This window comes from Mesoplodon bidens (assembly GCF_964165515.1).
Source record: "Mesoplodon bidens genome assembly, chromosome: 3".
In the NCBI taxonomy this organism is placed as follows: Eukaryota; Metazoa; Chordata; class Mammalia; order Artiodactyla; family Ziphiidae; genus Mesoplodon; species Mesoplodon bidens.
In genome coordinates, this window is record NC_138178.1 from 148,596,939 (window position 1) to 148,619,419 (window position 22,481).

Sequence of the window (22,481 nt, forward strand, 5' to 3'; positions counted from 1 at the left end):
CTGTCTAGCTATGGGTTGGGTCCCTTCTGCTCTAGATGTCTCTCACCTTCCTTGGAACAACAACTATCTGATGCAGGAGGGCCAGGGAAGTGGGTAAGTATCACCATCCAGGTACATTGAAAGCCTCTGCTCACATCACATTCAATAACATCCCATTAGCCAGGCAAGTCACATGGCTAAGCCCCAAAGTCAAGAAGCAGACTTTCCGCCCACCATGAGGCCAGAACCAGGATCGGGGTGTCTATTAATTCTGGGGAGGAGTCAAGACTTGGGGATCAATGAAACATTTTTCTACACCTCTGATGCCGTAAACTATTGCTAGAACGTTATCCCCTTTCTGGTCATTTAAGGAGATTGTCCTTTGGATCTAGCTGTAACCTCTGACAAGTGATCTACCTCTTGGTACGTTGTGGGCCAACATAAGAGGATAGGTCGTCTTCTTCTTTTTTTTTTTTTTTGCGTTATGCGGGGCTCTCACTGTTGTGGCCTCTCCCGTTGCGGAGCGCAGGCTCTGGATGCGCAGGCTCAGCAGCCATGGCTCACGGGCCCAGCTGCTCCGCGGCATGTGGGATCTTCCCGGACCGGGGTATGAGCCCGTGTCCCCTGCATCGGCAGGCGGACTCTCAACCACTGCGACACCAGGGAAGCCCCGGTCTTCTTCTTTAGTAGACAGGTCCTTTTAAGATTCAGTGGTGTGATAAAGCAACTAAACAGAGCAGAGGAAAAAACAATCATGGAGATGTCCTCTGTCAGTTTTTAAATCCAGTCCACATCAGAACAGACTGGAACTTTTACCAACTAACGTCAAGTCAGGGGTCTAACTGAATTGAAATATTGGCTTTCCTCCAATTCCCAGTGATTTTCAGGCCATTTCATAAAAAGCAGCAATGTAAAACTGATACTTCTGGTTTCACATAGCACACTAGATCAAAAACATAGATTACTTTGAAAATCTTATTATTTTTCTAGGAATAACTCTCCTTGACTATCAATAAGTAATAAATACTCAAACTACTCTGAATCATTGTGTTGAGTTTAGAGGACAAAAGGTGGGGCTCTAGCTGAGACTATTAACAAGAATGTGAATGAAAATCCTCCTTATCCTGTTGTCTAACAGAACACAGGTCTTCAGAGAATGACCCTTTTTCCTGGTGTGATATATTCAACCACTGCCTAAGGGCAGGGAGCTTAAGATTCTTTCTCACTATCAGTACTTCTCTAGGAAACCAAGAAATATCCAGGGGAGAATGGTCTTCCTGCTTGGCTGCTTCTCTGAGACTCTTACTGGGTGACAGAGTACCCCAGGGTTTAGAAGCCTGATCTCTGGGATATGGGGCTAGGTTCAAGCTCAGATCTACCACTGGGTAGCTGTGTGACCTTGGGAAGGTGGTTTAATCTCTGTGGTGTCACTGATGCTGCTCACAGATGGTCCCCTTCCCTCTCTTCTTGGCACCAGAAGACTGGACCCCCTGGTTCCTTTGTGGTTGGGTGGTGACTCGTCCTGTCCAAAGAAATGTGATATTATTATAGTAACGTCTGGACTATAACATGCAATAATTCATGCAAGAGTCTCCAGAATTCTCTCTTGTCTCTCTAACACAATGAGCAACAACATTCAAGATGGTGGCTACTCCGTCAGCCTCGGTCCCAGGGTAGCTACAATGAACAGAGTCCTCCTGGTGATCTCTGATAGACTTGTAGCATGAGAGAAAAATAAACTTGGTTACATTAAACCATTGTGATTTTGAGGGTTATTTGTTACCACAGCTTAACTTAGTCTACCCTGATTGATACACCTCACTAAATCTCAGCTTCTTTATCTGAAAATGAGCATAATAGTGGAACCTAGGCTATGAAGTAATCATGGGAATTAAATAGGATAATATGTCTATAGTACTTAGAATCGTACCTACATAATAAATTCTTAATATATTTTGGCTATTATATATTATCATTATTATTATGTTATATCTTATGCTAACTTTGTCTCTAACAAGTTACCTATTTCTTTCAAATAAGTTGTTAGTCATGTGATTTGGGAAACTCACTTACTCACAAATTGCTATACTAGTACATTAGACTAGGTGAACTCCAGCTTTAAATTTCTAGACTTAAAATTATGTGACTCTACCCTGGAAGCACTCAGAGAATCCATCCTGGTATTTCAAATACATTCTATTGCTTAGGGGAACAAAATATGTGATAAAACTAAGCACTATCTTCTTCCCTTTTCCAGTTGCCCTTCCCTACCACTCAACAAACAAAAAGATCTATGTCCTTTTTACAGGTTGCTCTGTATCCTATTCTGAAGATTTCTGCCCAGGAAATTACATCTGGCTTGTAAATTCTCAGCTACAGATTGGTTTCCCAGTTTAGGCACCTACATCCTTGGTAGTCCATCTCCTCTCTCTGTTCTGTTTTCAGTCTATGTACACAGTATCTTGTCTCATCAATACAATTTCACCTGGCTCCAAGCCATAGCCCACCATGGTCTTTCTCATCATAGTGTGGTCTTCTCTAGTCCAAAAGGAGAGGATCCTGTTCTTGTTCCATCTTAGTCCTGGCTAAAGGTGACCCCCCTCATGCCACCACTCACAACCATGAGACTTGTCCTCCAACTTCTCCAGATCAGCACTTTCCATGTCTTGAGTTATACGCTTTATTTTTTCCCCTATGTGACTCTGGCTGAATCCTTCTCTGGTCCCAAAGGCAGCCCCGCCTATATTTCTAACAGCAGTATGTTAATATGTTAGGTTAAACTATAGGAAATTGCCATTTTTAGGTTGAATGTGGCAATTTCATATGGTTCAACCTATATATAAACCCAATTTAGGAAAGAGGAGGAATTTCATCACATACATATTGAATTGCGTGTTGGATCCAATCCTATCAAGAATTTCTTTCTCCTTACTTGCTGAACTGGGGGCAAGTGGTTGTTCTTACAGACCATGCTTTATGCTATTTATATATAACCCCCTGGCCTCCCTATCCCCAGCACTTGGCTCATAGCAGATCCTGCTACTAAGTTTATTGACTGAGGCAGAGGCTTTTCCTAATATCTCTTATTAGTATCCATGTTCCCACATTTTGGCTATTTATAAAGGTACTGTTTACTCTTACTTTGTGAGATACAATAACACTTCTTTAATCTCTTTCAGATTGAAGACATCATTACAAAGATGCAAGATGACAAGACAGGTGGTGTGCCTATCAGAACAGTCAAGAGCTTTCTCTCCAAAATCCCCAGTGTTGTCACAGGTAAATGTTCTCCTTACAAGATGTTGATGGCAACAAGAAAGTGTTGCTGAGTGTTGCATAGCCTTGACTGTTACCTGGGAGGTGTCTAATAGTTTGTGAATAGCAAAGATGATATGTTCACTGTGCTTCTTATATAAAGTCAAGTTCTGATCCTGGTTTCTAGGAAGAAGCTACTGTTTGCCAGTCATTAAGAATGGTCTAACCATGACTAGCCTATGGTTGAGGCTTCTGGAAAGAAACAAACTCATTAATAAACTGGCTAGCCCATCAACCATTTGGTCTATGGGGTGTACACAAGCACAGAAATATTAAAGAAATTATTTTAGTTTTAAACAAGCTTTAAAAAAAGTCTTATATTCAAATTCTATCTCTTTAAAAATTGTTAATTGTGAGATCTATCAAACACATCAGTATAGTTTCAAGAAGAATAGAACAGGTCACATGTACCACCATGCCGCTTCCTAAAGAACACATCCTCGGTACCTTAGAGCCTCTAGGGAACATAGTGGATGGCATCTACCTCCTTTTCCACCAGAGGAACCACTATCTACCTTTATATTAAACAAATTGTTGCTTTTCCTCACAATCTTTCCACATAGGTGTGTTATCCCTTACTATCCAAACCAATAACCAAATAAATTAAGATAAAATTTTAGATGATTCCCTAACTATCAAAATCTGGCTAGTTGCTTTCCCATTTGGGGGAAAAAAAAGGACTAAGTTTCTACTGCACACCTATAGAATGGCTAAAATAAAAATCCGGACAATACCAAGTGTCATTAAGGTTATGGAGCAACTGGAACTCTAATATGCTGTTGGTGGGAAGGTAAAATGACGCAGCTACTCTGGAAGTTTCTTACAAAGTTAAACATATCCTTACCATGTGACCCAGCAATCCCACTCCTAAGTACTTATCCAAGAGAAATGAAAACTTGCCTTCAGACAAAAACTTGTCAATATTCGTAGCAACTTTATGCATCATCTCTGAAGACTGGAAACAACCCAAATGTCCTTCAGTGGGTGAATGAATAAACAGACTGTAGTACATCCATATCCAGCAATAAAAAGGAGAGAACTATTGATGTATGCACCAACTTGGATTAATCTCGAAGTCATTTGTCTGAATGAAAAAAATCCATCTCAGAAGGTTAGATACTATATGAATCCATTTGTAGGACATTCTAAAAAATAAATAAACCAAAAAAAAAACTATAGTGATAGAAAACGGATCAGTAGTTGCCAGGGATTGGGAGTTGGGGGAGTTATGGAGTGACAGAACAGTTCTGTATTCTGATTGGGTTAGTGGTGGTGACATGAATCTATACATAGGTCAAGATTCATAGAACAGCACACACACACACACAAAAAGAGTCAATATACTATATGTTACTTTAAAAAATAAATGTACTCAGTTGAGGTACCCTTAAGTATCCCAACTTATTATTCAGACTGTCACTGTCTGAACTCAAGCACCAAGTAGATATGGACAATGAAAGATGCTTGCATTCTTAGTATTCTTTCATTCTGAAATTTATGTAAATGGAATTATACCCTAATATTCGCTAGTATATATTATATTTTTTCACCCATTTCTGGATTTTGCTTGATAAAATGTTGTTCAGGATTTTGTATCTATTTTGATGGGCGAGATTGGTCTGTTGGTTTTCTTATTTACCCTCCTTGCTGGTTTTGGTACCAAATTTATGCTAGTTTCAGTACCAAATTTATGCTAGTTTCATAAGATGAACAATGGTATATATCTCTTTCACTGACATTGTGGTGTTCTCTGAAAAATAATTTTACCTTTAATCTAGCTTTCAGGTGTTTATTTCAATTATTCTATTTTTATTTATTAAAATTCCATCTGGTTCTTCTTTCAGTATGCCTGGTCATTCATTCAACAAATATTTACTGGGTATTTACCATTTTCTAAGCATTGTTGGGCACTGGGGATTCAGAAGTAAATTAAACAGGTCAGAATTTCTGCTCTCATGGAATTTAGATTCTAGTAGAGGAGATAACAAAATAAATAAGGAAAATTTGCAGAATTTCCATAGTGATAAAGACCAATGAAGAAAATAAGTATGAAAAGGGGATAGGAGTGTTAAAATTTTGGAACTAGTGGCCAAGCAAGAACTTCCTGAGAAGGTAACATTTGAGTAAAGATGGACGGAGATGAGGGGTTGCATTATGTGGATACTGAGGGAACAAACCTTCCCGAAAGCCAGTGCTAAAACTCCAAGGCAGGCATGTTCCTGGTGTTTTGAGGAACTAAGAAGAGGGAACTAGAATAGAGTGAAGAAAAGAAAGGATAATAGAGATGAAGTCAGAGTGATAATGGTGAGCTAGATCGTGTAGCTTCTTGGTCATTATAAGGCCCCCGGAGGACTTTGAGCATGGGATGACATGCTCTGACTTATATTTCAACAAGATTGCTCTATTGCTTTCTACGTACTCTGGGGAGTTGGGAGGTTAAGTACCAGATAGGAGGCTATTGTAAAAATGGTGACTCAGGCTAGGCTGTCAGCATTGGAGATATGTGAAGTGGTCAGATTCCAGTTCAAGCTTAAAGGCAGAATAGTATTTGGGGATAGATCTGATGTAGAATATGAGAGAAAGAAAGGAATTGATGATGACTCCACACTTTTGGGCTTGAGTGACTAGGAGAAAATAGTTGCCATTAAGTTCAATGACAAAGACTGTGAATGGGGCAGGGGGGTTGTTTGTTTAGCTGAAGTATAAGAAATCAAAAAACATATTTTTATTTTTTAATTGAAGTACAGTTGATTTACAATGTTGTGTTAGCTTCAGGTGTACAGCAAAGTGATTCAGTTATACATATATATGTATATTCTTTTCCCTTATAGGTTATTACAAAATATTGAGTTCCCTGTGCTATACAGTAGGTCCTTGTTGGTAATCTATTTTATATACAGTAGTGTGTATATGTTAATATCAAACTCCTAATTTATCTCTCCCCGCCCTTTCCCCTTTAGTAACCATAAGTTTGTTTTCTATGTCTGTGGGTCTATTTCTGTTTTGTAAATAAGTTCATTTGTATCATTTTTTTCTAGATTCCACATGTAAGCAATATTATATGATACTTGTCTTTCTCTGTGTGGCTTACTTCACTTTGTATGATAATCACTGGGTCCATCCATGATGCTGCAGATGATTATTTCATTCTTTTTTATGGCTGAGTAATATTCCATTGTGTATGTATGTGTATGTGTGTGTGTGTGTGTGTGTGTGTGTGTGTGTATATATATATATATATATATATATATATATATATATATATATATATATATATATACACCATATCTTCTTTATCCATTCATCTGTCAGTGGACACTTAGGTTGCTTCCATGTCTTGACAACTGCAAATAGTGCTGCAATGAATATTGGGGTGCATGTATCTTTTTGAGTTATAGTTTTATTCAGATATACGCCCAGGAGTAGGATTGCAGGATCATATGGTAACTCTATTTTTAGTTTTTTAAGGAACCTCCATAATGTTCTCCATAGTGGCTGCACCAATTTACATTCCCACCAGCAGTATAGGAGGGTTCCTTTTACTCCACACCCTATCTATCATTTATTATTTGTAGACTTTTTGATGATGGCCATTCTGCCCAGTGTGAGGTGATACCTCACTGTAGTTTTGATTTTCATTTTTCTAATAATTAGTGATGTTGAGCATCCTTTCATGTGCCTCATGGCCATATGTATATCTTCTTTGGAGAAATGCCAGTTCAGATTTTCTGCACATTTTTTGATTGGGTTGTTTGTTTTTTTGATATTGAGTGGTATGAGCTGTTTGTGTATTTTGGAAATTAATCCCTTGTCAGTTGCATCATTTGCAAATATTTTCTCCATTCAGTAGGTTGTCTTTTCATTTTGTTTATGGTTTCCTTTGCTGTGCAAAAGCTTTTAAGTTTAATTAGGTACCATTTGTTTATTTTTGTTTTTATTTCCATTATTCTAGGAGATGGATCCAAAAAGATATTGCTGCAATTTACGTCAGAGAGTGTTCTGCCTATGTTTTCTTCTAGGAGTTTTACAATGTCTGGTCTTACATTTAGGTCTTTAATCCATTTTGAGTTTATTTTTGTATATGGTGTTAGAGAATGTCCTAATTTCATTCTTTTACATGTAGCTGTCCAGTTTTCCCAGCACCACTTATTGAAGAGACTGTCTTTTCTCCATTGTATATCCTTGCCTGCTTTGTTGTAGATTAATTGACCATAAGTGCATGGGTTTATTTCTGGGCTTTCTAACCTGCTCCATCTATATGTCTGTTTTTGAAAAAACTTCATTTTTAGACATGTCAAATTTTAGGGACCTATTTTACATTCAACTGGAAATAACAAGTAGGCACTTGGGTTTGTGGATCTAGATTGTTCAGGGAGAGTCTGAGCTGGGACATAAGTCATTGGCATATGGATGGTATTTAAAGCCATGGAATTAATGAGCTCACCAAGGGAGTGAGTGTAGGTAGAAAACATTGTCCAAGTCCTAAAACTTGGGATACTCTAGTATATAGAGGACATGGAGAAAAGAAGAAATCAGCAAAACAAATTGAGGAAGAGTAGCTGGAGACAAGGAATATCAGGAGGATATGGTTTCTTGGAAGCCAAATTTTCTAGAAAGTATTTCAAGGAAGAGTAGAGCTGATCTACTATATCAAATGTAACTGATAGTCAAGTAAGATAAGGACTGAGAATCGACCACTGAATTTAGCAACATTGACTTCACTGCTGACCTTGATAAGTTCGTGTTCTATGAAGCATTGAGAGCAAAAAGCCTTACTGGAGTGGGTTCAAGTCAGAATGGGAGGAGAGTGAGTTGAGGTGAGTATTATTAGCCTTCATAGGAGTTTTCCTTAAAAGGAAGAAGTGCAGGGCTTCCCAGGTGGCACAGTGGTTGAGAGTCTGCCTGCTGATGCAGGGGACACAGGTTCGTGCCCCAGTCCGGGAAGATCCCACATGCCACGGAGCGGCTGGGCCTGTGAGCCATGGCCGCTGAGCCTGCACGTCCAGAGCCTGTGCTCCACAACGGGAGAGTCCACAACAGTGAGAGGCCCGCGTACCGCAAAAAAAAAAAAAAAAAAAAGAAAAGGAAGAAGTGCAGTAGTATCTAAATAGGTAAATGAGATTAGAATATGTAGGTTTTTTAATTCATATGAAAGCCACAGTATGTTTGTATGATGATGGGAATGATTCAGTAAAGAGGAAAAATGGTTCAGGAGAAAGAGGGAAAATTCAAGGACTGATTTCGGCAAGGAGGTAAGGGATTGAATCTGATGCACAGGTACATGGGTAGCTTTAGCTAGAAACATGTACAGTGTATTCATAGGAAGAGGAGGGAAGGCATAGTAAATGCACAGAGGTACAAATAAGCATAAAGGGGTGGTGGGAGCTTGTAGAAGTTTTCTTCTAATTGTTTAAATTTTCTTAGTAATATGGGCAGCAAAGACAGTAGAGATGTTAAAGGACTGGGAAGAGATTAGAAGCTATGAAATAGTCATTTAGGAGAGTAAAGAGATTGGACTAGGGAAACAGAGTTTTGACTGCTAGGTAGCTTAAAGACCCTCTTGATTATTATTAATATTTATGAATTTAAAGGGAGGCAAATCTTTCTCCAGCCACATCTAGCTCCCTTGATTTCGGGCATGTATCAGGTAGAAAATTAGACGTCATTAAAAGTCCTTAAAAGGCTAAAGCAAGTATGAGAGTGTGATAAATCAAAAGAGAGGCAAGAGAATAGCTAAAATTATTGACCATTAAGTTTTTTTTTAAACATTAACTCACTGTATTTTTTTAAATTAATTAATTAATTAATTTTGGGCTGCACTGGGTCTTCGTTGCTGCGTGTGGGCTTTCTCTAGTCGCGGCGAGTGGGGGCTACTCTTCGTTGTGGTGCGTGGGCTTCTCATTGAGGTGGCTTCTCTTGTTGCTAAGCATGGGCTAGAGGCATGCAGGCTTCAATAGCTGTGGCTCACAGGCTCAGTAGCTGTGGCGCACGGGCTTAGTTGCTCCGAGGCATGTGGGATCTTCCCGGACCCAGTCTCGAACCCATATCCCCTGCATTGGCAGGCAGATTCTTAACCACTGCACCACCAGGGAAGTCCTGATCATTAAATTTTAACTGACTAAGGAGGGAAGCAAGAACATGAGATGGTAAAGAACAGTGAAGAGTATTGATTACAATAAATTTGTAGGTTCCAGTGACAAAGGAGTTTCAGAACTGGAGGTGAGAGAAAGAGGGCTGGAAATATATGAGATGGTGATTAGATAGTGGATGTTTGAAATTGAGATTGTAGAGGGGTTGCAATATATTGGTGGTGTCAAGATGGAAGGTATGACTATGGGAATAAGTGACTGAGATAGAATGGAGGTCAAGGAACTCTAAGAGGTCATGATTTTGGAAGACTGACCTCTCCGGATATTGAAATCACTACTGGGGAGTGTTAGAGAGGGTGCTTGTGAGTCCTTATGGAATGAGAGGCTGGGACCCAGGGATCACTATGTGACTTTCACAGCAAGGGGTACAGGTGGTTTAACCCGATGTCATGGGTGTCGAAGCTGAGTGTTCTTTAGAGAAGAGAGAGGGATTGGAGACAGTCTGAATGAAGCCATGAGAAACAAAGAGGTTGCTTACCTGCCTTCAAACCCCGAGGGGTATAAGGCACGGGGCAGGTAGGATAGGCACCACCTAAGAGGGCTACAGGGAAGCAGTCCTATTTGGTAAGAACAAGAAGATAAAGGGAATATTAACTGAAAAGTTTGAGGATATTAAAAAAAAAATCTTACTTATGATTGACCATGAGTTCCAGAGAGCAGGTAAAAGCATTTCAGGAAATGGTGAGTATATGACCTGGGCAATAAATCCACATGATTGCTCTGTACCACACACTAGGGTAGGCACAGGAGACATGATGATGAGTAAAAACTTGATCTCTGCTTTTCAAAATCTATTAATCTAGTGAGAGAAACAGATACAGGTAGACCAACAGTTATATGAGCTACGCACTATACTAGAAGAATAAACAAAGCCCAGAGGAGAGAATCATGAGTTTTTCTTGAGTATATCTAGAATATTTCTCTGAGGATGTGTATCAGTTATCTATTGCTGTATAACCAACTACCACAAACCATAGTGATTTTTTCATTTTTCATGATCATGACTCCATGAATTAGCAATTGGGGCAGTTGTTCTGCTGGTCTCACCCATATGGCCCTAGTCATCCGATGGTTCATCTGAACCATCACCTGTTAATGATCTACACCAAATAAACATAATACACAGAAATATACAGATGTATACATTTGTAAGGGATGAAACGAGTGAGTCTGGGTGAGAAACTCCAAACTGAAGGCTTTAGAGTAAAGCAGAAGGTCCCAGAACAAGAATGTATTTGAAAAAAAAAAAAAAACCTGGGGGATATGGACTTTGAGAAAAAGAATTAGTGGGAAATGAGCGTAGAGGTGGGGGAAAGATGTAGCTGTAAGAAGAGCAGAACACTGAAAGCTCTCTAGAATTCACAGGTGGCCATCAGAGGGATCCATGGAACCCACTGACATAAAAAGATCAGAGTTGAGTGCATGTTGTTTTTTTTCAGATGAGTCCCTTTTGAAGCAGGCTTTGTGGTACACTTGTTTATAACCTTCCTAATGTGTTGGTATATATCAGTTGGAATCAGTGGCATAAAAGATGGTAGGCATTTCTTGACCTTCTACCTTACAAATGAGATTTATCTGGTGAATTCCTGCAGGACCCATACAGAGCCTGGATAGAAAACACCTATTTGGATTGTTGATGCTTAAAAATACAACCTTTTCCCATCATGTTATTTTCTTTTCTGTCTGCTGGCCTTTAAATATCTGATCTAACTTTAGTGGGAAGATCTTTTTTTTAAAAAATTTTTTTAACATCTTTATTGGAGTATAATTGCTTTACATTGTTGTGTTAGTTTCTGCTGTATAACAAAGTGAATCAGCTATACGTATACATATATCCCCATATCCCCTCCCTTTTGCACCTCCCTCCCACCCTCACTATCCCACCCCTCTAGGTGGTCACAAAGCACCGAGCTGACCTCCCTGTGCTATGCGGCTGCTTCCCACTAGCTAGCTATTTTACATCTGGTAGTGTATATATGTCCATGCCACTCTCTCACTTCGTCCCAGTTTACCCGTCCCCCTCCCCATGTCCTCAAGTCCATTATCTACATCTGCGTCTTTATTCCTGTCCTGCCCCTAGGTTCTTCAGAACCTTTTTTTTTTTTTAGATTCCATATCTATGTGTTAGCATACGGTATTTGTTTTTCTCTTTCTGACTTCACTCTGTATGACAGACTCTAGGTCCATCCACCTCACTACTAATAACTCAATTTCGTTTCTTTTTATGGCTGAGTAATATTCCATTGTATATATCTGCCACATCTTCTTTATCCATTCATCTGTCAATGGACACTTAGGTTGCTTCCATGTCCTGGCAGATCTTTATTAATAATAAATATTTTATAAAAATAAACATAATACATTTAAATAAATAAATTTAGCAAAAGTAATGATAACCTTTATTGATCTAACCTAATATAAAAATATGAGGAAGCTCTAGGTGTGGGAGAGAAGACACAGGAACACACTTGGTCATGCTGAGTAGGAGGTTTTAAATGGGCATTTAGGTGGTGCTGTCCAGGAGACAGCTGGAAGTGAGGGACTTCGAAGTTCTAGAGAACATTTTCTGTAAGAGATATGGATTGGGGAGTCATCAGAGCCTTAGTGGCAGGGGTTTCCAGGGACATGACTGGGTACTAAAATTTGTACCTCTTCATCTGCAAGCTATGTACCAGTCTGTCCCTTACTTAGCCTGAGATAATTTGTTAACCCACTCCCATCTTCTATGATTTTGATTTGAAATTTCCCTGCCAACATCAGGAAGTCATCTTCATCTCTCAGATAGGAACTCATAGGTTAATTCACAGACGTTGGTAGAATGAAGAGAGTAGAGGAATGCCCATTGGTTCACCTGTGGGTCAGATGTCTTGGGGTTAGGAAGGCCATCCCAGGGAGTAAATGTACTGAGATAAGGAATGGGTATATTTAGGAGAAGATCAAACGCAAGAGATAGCCATTAAAACACAATTCCTCCCTCAACAGTGAAAAAGTAAAAGCTATAAGGGGTGAGGCTTAGCAAATAAATGACCTTCAGGGAACACAGATGGAGAATTTGAGAAAGAAAAATAGGGAAGAAAGAGAATCTAGTATTAGATCAAAAGCCAAGGCTCATTGCCTTTTGGGAGGGAAGGCTCATTCATAAGAAAAAAAGGTTGCCAACCCCTCTCACCTTCCAGAGGCTTGGCATTTCTGGGCAAGGTGCCCACAGAAAGGGCACTTCCTGATCACCTTATCACTCCCTTTCAGGACAGATCAGCCTCCTTGAACCCTCCTTTTTGAAGAGTAAGTAGATTACAAAGATGGTAGTTGGAGCCAAAATGGGGAGGTTTCTGAGTTTCCAACTTCCAGCCTGCCAGCCTTCTCCACTCCCCACCTGCCCTGCATGTGACAGACATATCCTGGGCCTAATGCCTGCCAACTCCAGGAAAACAGCCAGCTTGCATGGCCTTGCCCAGCTGTCTTAGGCAGTCATTCCAGGACAACTCTCTGTCATCTGAATGTCATGAGGAATTTTCCAGGGAGTTTGAAGATTAATTTCTTCCAGGCCACCCTCAGAAACACAAATTCCTACCATCTAAGATCCATAAGATACATCTAGTCTCACTTATTTTTGCAGACAGGAAAATCGAGTCCCAGAGACATGATGTCATATGCTCAAAAATCACACAGCTTCTTAGGGACCAAACCAAGAAAGAATCTGGATTCCTTGCTACAATTACAGTGTTGTTTCCATTACCTTATGAGGAAAATTATAGACTCTTGGGTTGGAACAGTTTGAGGTGTCTGATGCATTCCCCCCAAACACGAGAATCACTTGGGTAGCTTATTAGGAGTACACATCCAAGGACATCCCTCTGGTCCTGGTCTCAGGGACCTTTGGTTTTAGCATCTGCCCAGATTGTCTAATACGGCCTGTTTGAAGTTGGGAATCAGTACAGCTTCCACATTCCTGCCAAGTACTCTGCAGCCTCAGCTTTAATAACCTCCAGGGATGAATGTCATCATCTCTCATTCCCGCTTTGGACAACTTTGACCTTTAGAAACTTCTTCCTTATAGTGAACTGAAACTTATCCACAGCCAGACCTGTTGCTTCAACCCATTAGTCCCAATTCTACTTCTCTCTCACAATCAAGAAACAGAGGAATGAATGTGATTAAAAGTATACCCACATAGGGACTTCCTGGAGGTCCAGTGCTTAGGACTTCATGCTTCCACTGCTGGGGGCGCGGGTTCGATCCCTGGCTGGGGAACTAAGATCCCACATGCTGCAAGGTATGGCCAAAAACAATTTTAAAAAAGAATTATAAAAAACAATCCCCACGTAGCTCTCCTTGTAAATGTTTATGGTACAGTAATTTTCAGATTATAATGCTAGGTGTATACATGGATTTTTATTCTGTTTATCTCAACACATTTTTTCATGTGTATATTTCTATCTCTTCATAGTCCACAAATTTCTTTTTAATGGCTTTATGGTGACATAAACATTTAAAAGTATTTTCCTTATGGATTCTTGGCAGTACAGTCTGGGTGAAAGAGTCTAGGGCTATAAACTGCTTGTGTGACCATTGACCTGGTCATCAGCCTTTTGGGCCTCAGTTTCCCCATCTGTTAATTAATAGGTTTGGATTAAACAGTATCTGTGGTCCATTCTGGCTCTGACCTTTTGCGATTCTTCAGTGTATGAAGAATGTGTAGGAAGGCCTGTCTGAAGTTAGTTCTTTTCACTCACTCCTCAAGGTGGTCTAATTAAATATATCCCTGGTTTAATCCAAGTCATCAGTTTTCTCTTAAACTGTGATTCTGTCAGATCAGAAAACAAGAGAATTGGGTTAGGAAACTGGAGCATTACCCCAAATTGGTCAACATTCTTGACCTTTGTTATTCTCGTTCTGCTTCCATATCACTGAAAGTGAAAAGAACTGACAAAAATGACTCAATTTAGAGATAATTTGTTGGTTGCCTGTAGCAGACTGAAGAGTGGCCCCCAAAGATAGCAGGTCCCAATTCTTGTAACCTATAAATATTATCTTATATTGATAAAGGGTCTTTGCAAGTGTGATTAAGTTATGGATCTTGAGATAGGAAGATTATCCTAGATTACTCAGGTGGGCCCTAAATGCAACCAGATGTATCCTTTTTTTTTTAATTTATTTATTTTTGGCTGTGTTGGGTCTTCGTTGCTGCACGAGGACTTTCTCTACTTGCAGCGAGCGGGGGCTACCCTTGGTTGCAGTGTGCGGGCTTCTCATTGCGGTGGCTTGTCTTGTTGCGGAGCACAGACTCTAAGTGCATGGGCTCAGTAGTTGTGGCTCGTGGGCTCTAGAGCGCAGCCTCAGTAGCTGTGGTGCACGGGCTTAGTTGCTCCACAGCATGTGGGATCTTCCCAGACCAGGGCTCGAACCCGTGTACCCTGCATTGACAGGTGGATTCTTAACCACTGTGCCACCAGGGAAGCCCTCAGATGTATCCTTATAAAAGAGGGTCAGAGAAAGATTTGACACAGAAGAGGAGAAGGCCATGTGACCACAGAAGCAAGAGATTGGAGCAATGTGGCCACAAGCCAATGAGTGCCAGAAGCCACCAGAAGCTCCCCTAGAGCCTCCAGAGGGAGTGTGGCCCTGCCAACACCTTGATTTTGGCTCAGAACTGTGATAGAATAAATTTCTGTTGTTTTAAGCCACAAAGTTTGTAGTGATTTGTACAGCAGCCACAGAGAACTAGTATAATGCCAAAATCGCACTACACATATTGTAGCATGAAGAAAATGACATCGTAGAAAATTAAGGTGTTATTAATTGAAAAAGAAACAAGCACAAGTTTATAAATGGTTTCTTTCAAAGTTTTAGTGGAAAAATATGTTATAATAGTAATCTTGAAAACAAATTGTATTGACGTACCTATGTGGTATAATTACTCCACAAGTAGTAAGCCTAAATTGTTTAATGATGCTATAACACAAATTTTATTTATCGAAGTCCTAATGTAGTGCAATATACCTTTCAGATATCCTCAGTAATCCTATTATTCCTATATTCGTGGTGAATTCAATTCAACCAGTTAATAATATATAAATATAATATTTTTAATTAGCATGCCAGAATACATACATATGTAGGTGTTATTCCCTTCAAATAGTCACCTTGAAAAGTTGCATATTTATTTCAAGAGTACTGTAGTTCATTTGATTATTTCCAGAATTTCTCTTTGATAAGAACTTTTAAAGCTTCTAGAGTTTGTTAAAATGTCCTCAGCAGAAGCACAGCCATAAATCTATATATGTATATATACACACACCTACATATACATATATAGTCATAATTGACTTTGAGACTTCTGCTTTGGGAACTAGGGGACTAGCCTACTCAAACCAACCATCTGGCTGAGAGCAACTATAAATGCTGGCGGGAATTTTGATTTGATATCACTGGAGACCTAATAAGAGAGTGATGAAGATTATTGGGCCAAGATTCACAATAGTATGAAAATCCATAGATATAATCCTGGATTTAGGGACAGTTTTTACCCTGGGGACATTTAATAGTCCAAACAGGCAATTGCAGAACTGAGCAGTGCTTTTGATAACATCATGGGATGAGGGTAACTAAAACTGAAGTCTGAAGACTGCTGAAGATGAGGACCCTGAGAAATTCACCATACTTTAGATCAAGACTGTGGAAGACTGAAAAGTGAAATGAAAATATTCAATCTTCATACAGACTGAAGACCAACTTTCAGTCATCAGGACAGGTCAGAAAATTCTAAATTCTTGACATTGGTGAAAAGTGATTCCAGATCATTAGTACCCCTGGGCACTTTGGAGAAGCAGATAAAAACACTTTCTAGAGGAAGATAACTTTATTCTAGTTCTCAAATCATTTCCACCAGTGACTTTCCAAATATAAAGACAGTACACAATCAAAGATACCAGGCACATAAGGAGAAAAGTTAACAGGAATGAGAACTAGTAGAAACAATAGATGATTGAAATAAACTCAGAGGAACTCCAGATAGTGAAATTATCAAGACAGTAGCTTTAAAATAGCTGTCATGACTATGTTCATGACATAGATAGAAAGCAAAAAGGAAAATTTCAGCAGAGAACTACAGACCATAAAAAAATACTCATATAACATTTTTAATAGAAATTCTAGAAACAGAAAAATTTAATAACCAAGGTTAAGAACTCAGTGAATGGGCTTAATGGCATATTAAATGTGGCTGAAAAGAGAATTGTTATAATGGAAGATAACTCAGAAAAAAAAATTCAGAATAAAGACAGAAAATGAATAGGATGAGTAATTGAGAAGAGAGGGTAAAAGACATAGAAATATGAGAAAGTTAAACAAATGTTTAATGGAGTCATATGTAGAAGAGAGAGGGAGTAAGGCAGAACCAATATTTGAGGAGAAATTGAGAATCTTTTCAAAACTAATGGAAGACACCAGCCCACAAAATCAGGAAGCCAAACAATCCTCAAGCAGAAAAAATTAATCTACACTTAGACACATCATAGAAGAATTACAGAAAACCAAAGGCAAAGGTAAAATTTGTAAAGACAGCAAGAGAAGAAAGCACAGATCTAACTTCAAAAAGGCAATAATTAGACTGACAGCTAATTTTCTTGAGAAACAGTAGAAGCTGAAAGATAATAAGCTGAAAGCAAGTAATTGTCCATCTAAAATTCTTTACATAGCAAAAATAGCCTTATACCAACAAATTTAACAGCATAGATAAAATGTAAAACTTCCTTGAAACACAAATTACCAAAACTGACTCATGAAGAATTTTAAAACTGAGTAGAAGTATACCTGTTTAAAGGAATTGAATTTATAGTTACAATGTTCCCCACAAACAAAACTATAGTCCCAGTTGGTTTACTACATAAAGATTTAAAGGAAGAAGTAATACCCATTCTACATTGAGAAGGTGAGAGTACTTCCCAGCTCATTTGATGAAGCTGAGATTATCCTGATACCAAATATAGACCAAGACATGACAAAAAAGAAAAGTACAGTACAATGTCTCTCACAAAAATAAATGCAAAATTTTGAAACAAACTCTTAGCAAATTGAATCAAGTATTATATCTAAATCAGGAATCGGCAAACTTTTTCTGTAAAGGCCATGTGGCAAATATTATAGACTTTGTGAGCCACAGTCTCTGTTGCAGTTATTCACCTCTGCCATTGTAATGCAAAAGCAGCCACAGATAACATGTCAACGAGTGGGCATGGCTGTATTCCTATGAAACTGTTTACAAAAACAGATGACAGGCCATAGTTTGCCTAGTCTTGCTTTAGATGCATCTAATAAACAAGATATTGAGCAAAAGAAGGCAGATGCAGAAGGATATATACTGTATGATTTCATTTATATAACATTCAAAAACCAAACTATGGAGTGATAGCATTGAGGAATATATAATAGATAATAAAAGTGATAGGAAAAGGATAGAACTGACTACTCTTTACGTACAGGCAGGTATTGATTGGAACAAGACATTCAAGGAACTCCTGGAATGTTAGGGAAATTTCTTTAATCTCTGTTATGGTAACATGAATGTTTTCTTTAAAGAATTTAAACAGTACATATTGTATGTAATATTTCATGATTTAAAAAAAGTTTTCTTTTTTTATTAAAAAGTAGTTTGAAGTCAGTTTGGTGAATAAGGTCTGGGTAAGGCCATTTGCCAGGGCAGAGTGCCTATTTTGGTTTAAATAAGGTGTGACTGAATGAATGAAGTGGGTTTTCTTGCTGTCCTTAGAAACTGGTGCATAAGTTTATTTCCAAAGAGGATTTCCAAAAATATTTGTAGCACAGCCAATACTGCTTGAAATGAGGGTATAAGCTCTGAGGGGCCAGCTCTGAAAAAGACAACGCTTAATTAAATATTGACTATGCTGTGTTTGTCTTAACAAATACAACTCTTCTATAACACATTTTCCTTCGATGTATGCATTTTCACTTTCTTCTTCTGAAGTTCACTTCAGCAACAACATCCTGAAATTCTGTCAAGTTGTAATTGTGAAAGCAAAAGCCATAATATTCTTGGCCTTAGTGCCATTAAAATCTTACTCTAAATGTCATATTAATTCATCTTTTCACATTTCTCCTTGTTTGATTTTTTTTTCCTTCGAGAAGAAATGGTATGAAAAAGGAAAAGACAGCTCATTTATTAAAAGTGAAAATACACAACCCAGTCCTCTAATTTGGAGTCTAACATTTCTTTTTAAACACTTCTATTAAAAAGTCTGTTTCAGAGTGAGATAAAATTTGAGAGAATAAATTTATTGTAAATGACCCGAGGTCACTGAGTTGGTTTTTTTTTTTTTTTTTTGCGGTACACGGGCCTCTCACTGTTGTGGCCTCTCCCGTTGCGGAGCACAGGCTCCGGACGTGCAGGCTCAGCAGCCACGGCTCACGGGCCCAGCAGCTCCACGGCATGTGGGATCTTCCCGGACCGGGACACGAACCAGCGTCCCCTGCATTGGCAGGCCGACTCTCAACCACTGCGCCACCAGGGAAGCCCACCGAGTCTTTTTAAAAGAAAGAATCAGAAACTATCATGGGCATAGTGCCTGTAACAAGGGGTGGTAGGTTAGCAACAATGACTATTGAATTCATGGAATCAACTGTTGTAGCACAGAATTCTATACTCTAAATTGGCTGGATGTGTTGCTGGTAGGAAGACTCTAGCAAAATCGTATTGCTGGCAGGAAGTCTATGTAAAGATTGTGAACATGTAGACCATTAACTTTCAGCTTAGCTGCTTTTGCAGTTGATTTTGTCATTCTGTTCTACTGAGGACAATTGTACCAGATAAAACTTTAATTTACGGAAACACAAAACATTTTTACTGGCATATTAAAATAATTATGGCATTTATTATGTATTTTACAAAATTTAAGCTGAATTTAGAAGTTGTCATTGTATCACCCATAAAGGTTTTTTTTTCCTTAAACACATTAACATTAATAAGGCATTCTCTACACAGATAAAGCCTACTTCTGCCCTCAGTTGCGGCCAGAGGAAATTTGGAGTTATTTTTATATAAAACTTGGATTATAGGGCTTCCCTGGTGGCGCAGTGGTTGAGAGTCCACCTGCCGATGCAGGGGACATGGGTTCGTGCCCCGGCCCGGGAAGATCCCACATGCCACGGAGCAGCTAGGCCTGTGAGCCATGGCCACTGAGCCTGCGTGTCAGGAGCCTGTGCACTGCAATGGGAGAGGCCACAACAGTGAGAGGCCCAACTTGGATTATGACACTTAACCTAATAGTTTTGGGCTCTAAGACATCATTTTCTAGATCCAAGAACCATATCATTGGCTCAGGATCTTCTACAGGGTTCTACCCCATAGATTCTTCAGCTATTATGCCCATAGAGTATTATTTTCGTGAACACTAATGATGACACCCAATATTTGTTGAGCTCATCATAGCTAGCACTTGTGGACTATCTATATTGGCTGAAACACTCCCACCTTTATCCTGAGGTATGTAGGCAAACTGCTGAGATGGAGAGAAAGCACAACTGGAAGAATCCAACCCATAAAGATTGCAGATGTTGGAATTATCATATACAGATATAGATGAATTATTAGGTCAGAGTATATGAAATTGTCATTTTTGCAAGTCAAAACTGGTCAATATCTGCAATTTCATATATTTTACCTAATATGTTTAAAGAAATGAGCGGGTATTGGAAGTATCTTGAAGGAGTAAGCATTGTATACTCTCAAAAAGTTTCTGTAATTGTTTAGAAACAGGATAAAGACATTTAGTATTTCTAGACTGATACTGTCCAATATGGTAGCTACTAGCCGCATATAGCTTTTTAAGTCAGAATTAAAGTTAAATAAAATATAGCAGGGCTTCCCTGGTGGCACAGTGGTTGAGAGTCTGCCTGCCGATGCAGGGGACACGGGTTCGTGCCCCAGTCCGGGAAGATCCCACATGCCGCGGAGCAGCTGGGCCCGTGAGCCATGGCTGCTGAGCCTGCGCGTCCGGAGCCTGTGCTCCACAACGCGAGAGGCCACAACAGTGAGTGGCCCGCATACCACAAAAAAAAAATATATAGCAATTCAGTTCTCTAGTTGTACTAGTTTCATTCTAAGGACTCAGTAGCCATTTGTGGTCAGGACAGAAATATACCATTCACATAACTGCAGAAATGTTTCTTGGATAGCACTGCTCTGGACTTTGAGCTTTATATATGTATTAGTTTCCTATTGCTGCTGTAACAAATTACTGCAGAGTTGCCAAATCAACACATATTTACTATCTTACAGTTCTGGGGTCAGACGTTCAAAAGGGGTCTTATGAGGCTAAAATTAACGTATTGGCAGAGCTGTGTTCCTTCTGGAGGCTCTATGGAAGAATGTGTTTCTCGCCTTTTCCACCTCCTAGAGGGTGCCCATGTTCCTTGATTTATGACCGCCCCCCCCCATCTTCCAATCCAGCAACACCTAGCTGAGCCCTTCTTAGGCTGCATGACTCAGCCACTGAGTCTTCTGCCTCCCTCTTCCACATTAAAGAACCCTTATAATTACATTGGGCCCCCCAGATGATTCAGGAAAATCTCCCTCCATCTCAAGATCCCCAATTACATATGCCAAGTCTCTTTTGTCATATAAGGTAATATATTCACAGATTCCAAGAAAAGTATGTTGATATCTTTTTTTTGGAGGGGAGGGAACCATTATTCTACTAGCTACCACATTGTGTCTTAAATTTTCTAGGGAACTTCCAGTAGAACAGGAATAAAATGTAAACACTTTTTCCTCAGAGAGAGAAGAAAAACCTCAATCCAACAAGCATGAAAAAGGAAAGTACATATATATAAACAAACAGAAAAAGCAACTCAAAGAAAAATATATGCTAGTGAGAATTGGTCTAAATACATGGATAATTACAATATATATAAATAGTAAACTCTGTTTAAAAGAGCAAAATTGTGAGACTGCAATTTTTATAAATCAAACTATATGCTATTTATAAGAGATTTTCCTAAAATACAGAAAAATGAGAAAAATAGATCAAACACTAATAAAAGAAAGCTGGCATGGGTATATTAATAGCAGAAAAAAATAGGATTTAGGACAAAAAAATGAATAGAGAAAACAAAGGTGAGTAAATATAAATAAAGTTTAATTTACCGAAAAGATATAAAAATTCTAAATTTGTGTATACCTAATAACATAGCCTCAATGTATAAAACATCAAAAATGATAGACCTACAAAGAGAAATTAACATATCCCTAATTATGATGGAAAATTTTAATATACATGTTTCAGTAATTGATAGATAAGCAAAGAGTAAATGAAAAAGTACTATACAGAAGATTTGAACAGCAAAATTAGCAGGCTCAATTAAATGGATATATATTAAAAACATAGCCAACAACTCAGAATTCACACAGATCACTTATTGAAAACTAAGCAAATAACAGATCATAAAACAAGTCTCAACGAATTTCAAAACTTTGATATTATACGGTCCATATTCTGTTACAGGAATGTAATTAATCTGGTAATACTAATAATAAAAAGATAAGTAACAAATAAGATTGGAAATTTAAAGCATACTTCTAAATACCTCAGACCAGAGAAAATTATAATAGAAATTAGTAAATACTTAAAACTAAACAATAATGAAAACACTAGGTATCGAAACTTACAGGATCTAGATAAAATGGTCCTTGGAAACTAATAGCTGAAAACAAATGGGCTATGATTCTAATTTGAGAAATATAAAAAACAATAACAATAAACCCATAGAAAGGAGACAGAAATTAAAGATAGGATAAATTAATAAGACAGAAAAAATAGATCAAAAGGTCCCAAATCACTTTTGGAATGACCAAATTGACAAACCCCAGGCAAGATCAGTCAAGAGAGATAGAAAAAAGAGATGTCTATCAGACCATATAAATATCAGAATGAAAAAGAGATATAACCAGAGATGTAAATGAGATTAAAACAACCTAATGCCCAAAACTGAGAATTTATGTGAAATGGTCAAATTTCTAGAAAA

The 22,481-nt window shown here is 38.6% G+C and overlaps 1 protein-coding gene across 1 annotated transcript in view; it reads left to right on the forward strand.

Moving 5' to 3' along the window:
• The window catches only part of RGS6 (regulator of G protein signaling 6), a 574,555-nt gene that overhangs the window by 396,576 nt on the left and 155,498 nt on the right, over positions 1-22,481 (forward strand). Inside the window, exon 3 of the mRNA XM_081227834.1 lies at positions 3,159-3,258. Within this exon, the coding sequence (XP_081083960.1) occupies positions 3,159-3,258 (100 nt within the window). The remainder of the gene's footprint in view (positions 1-3,158; positions 3,259-22,481) is intronic.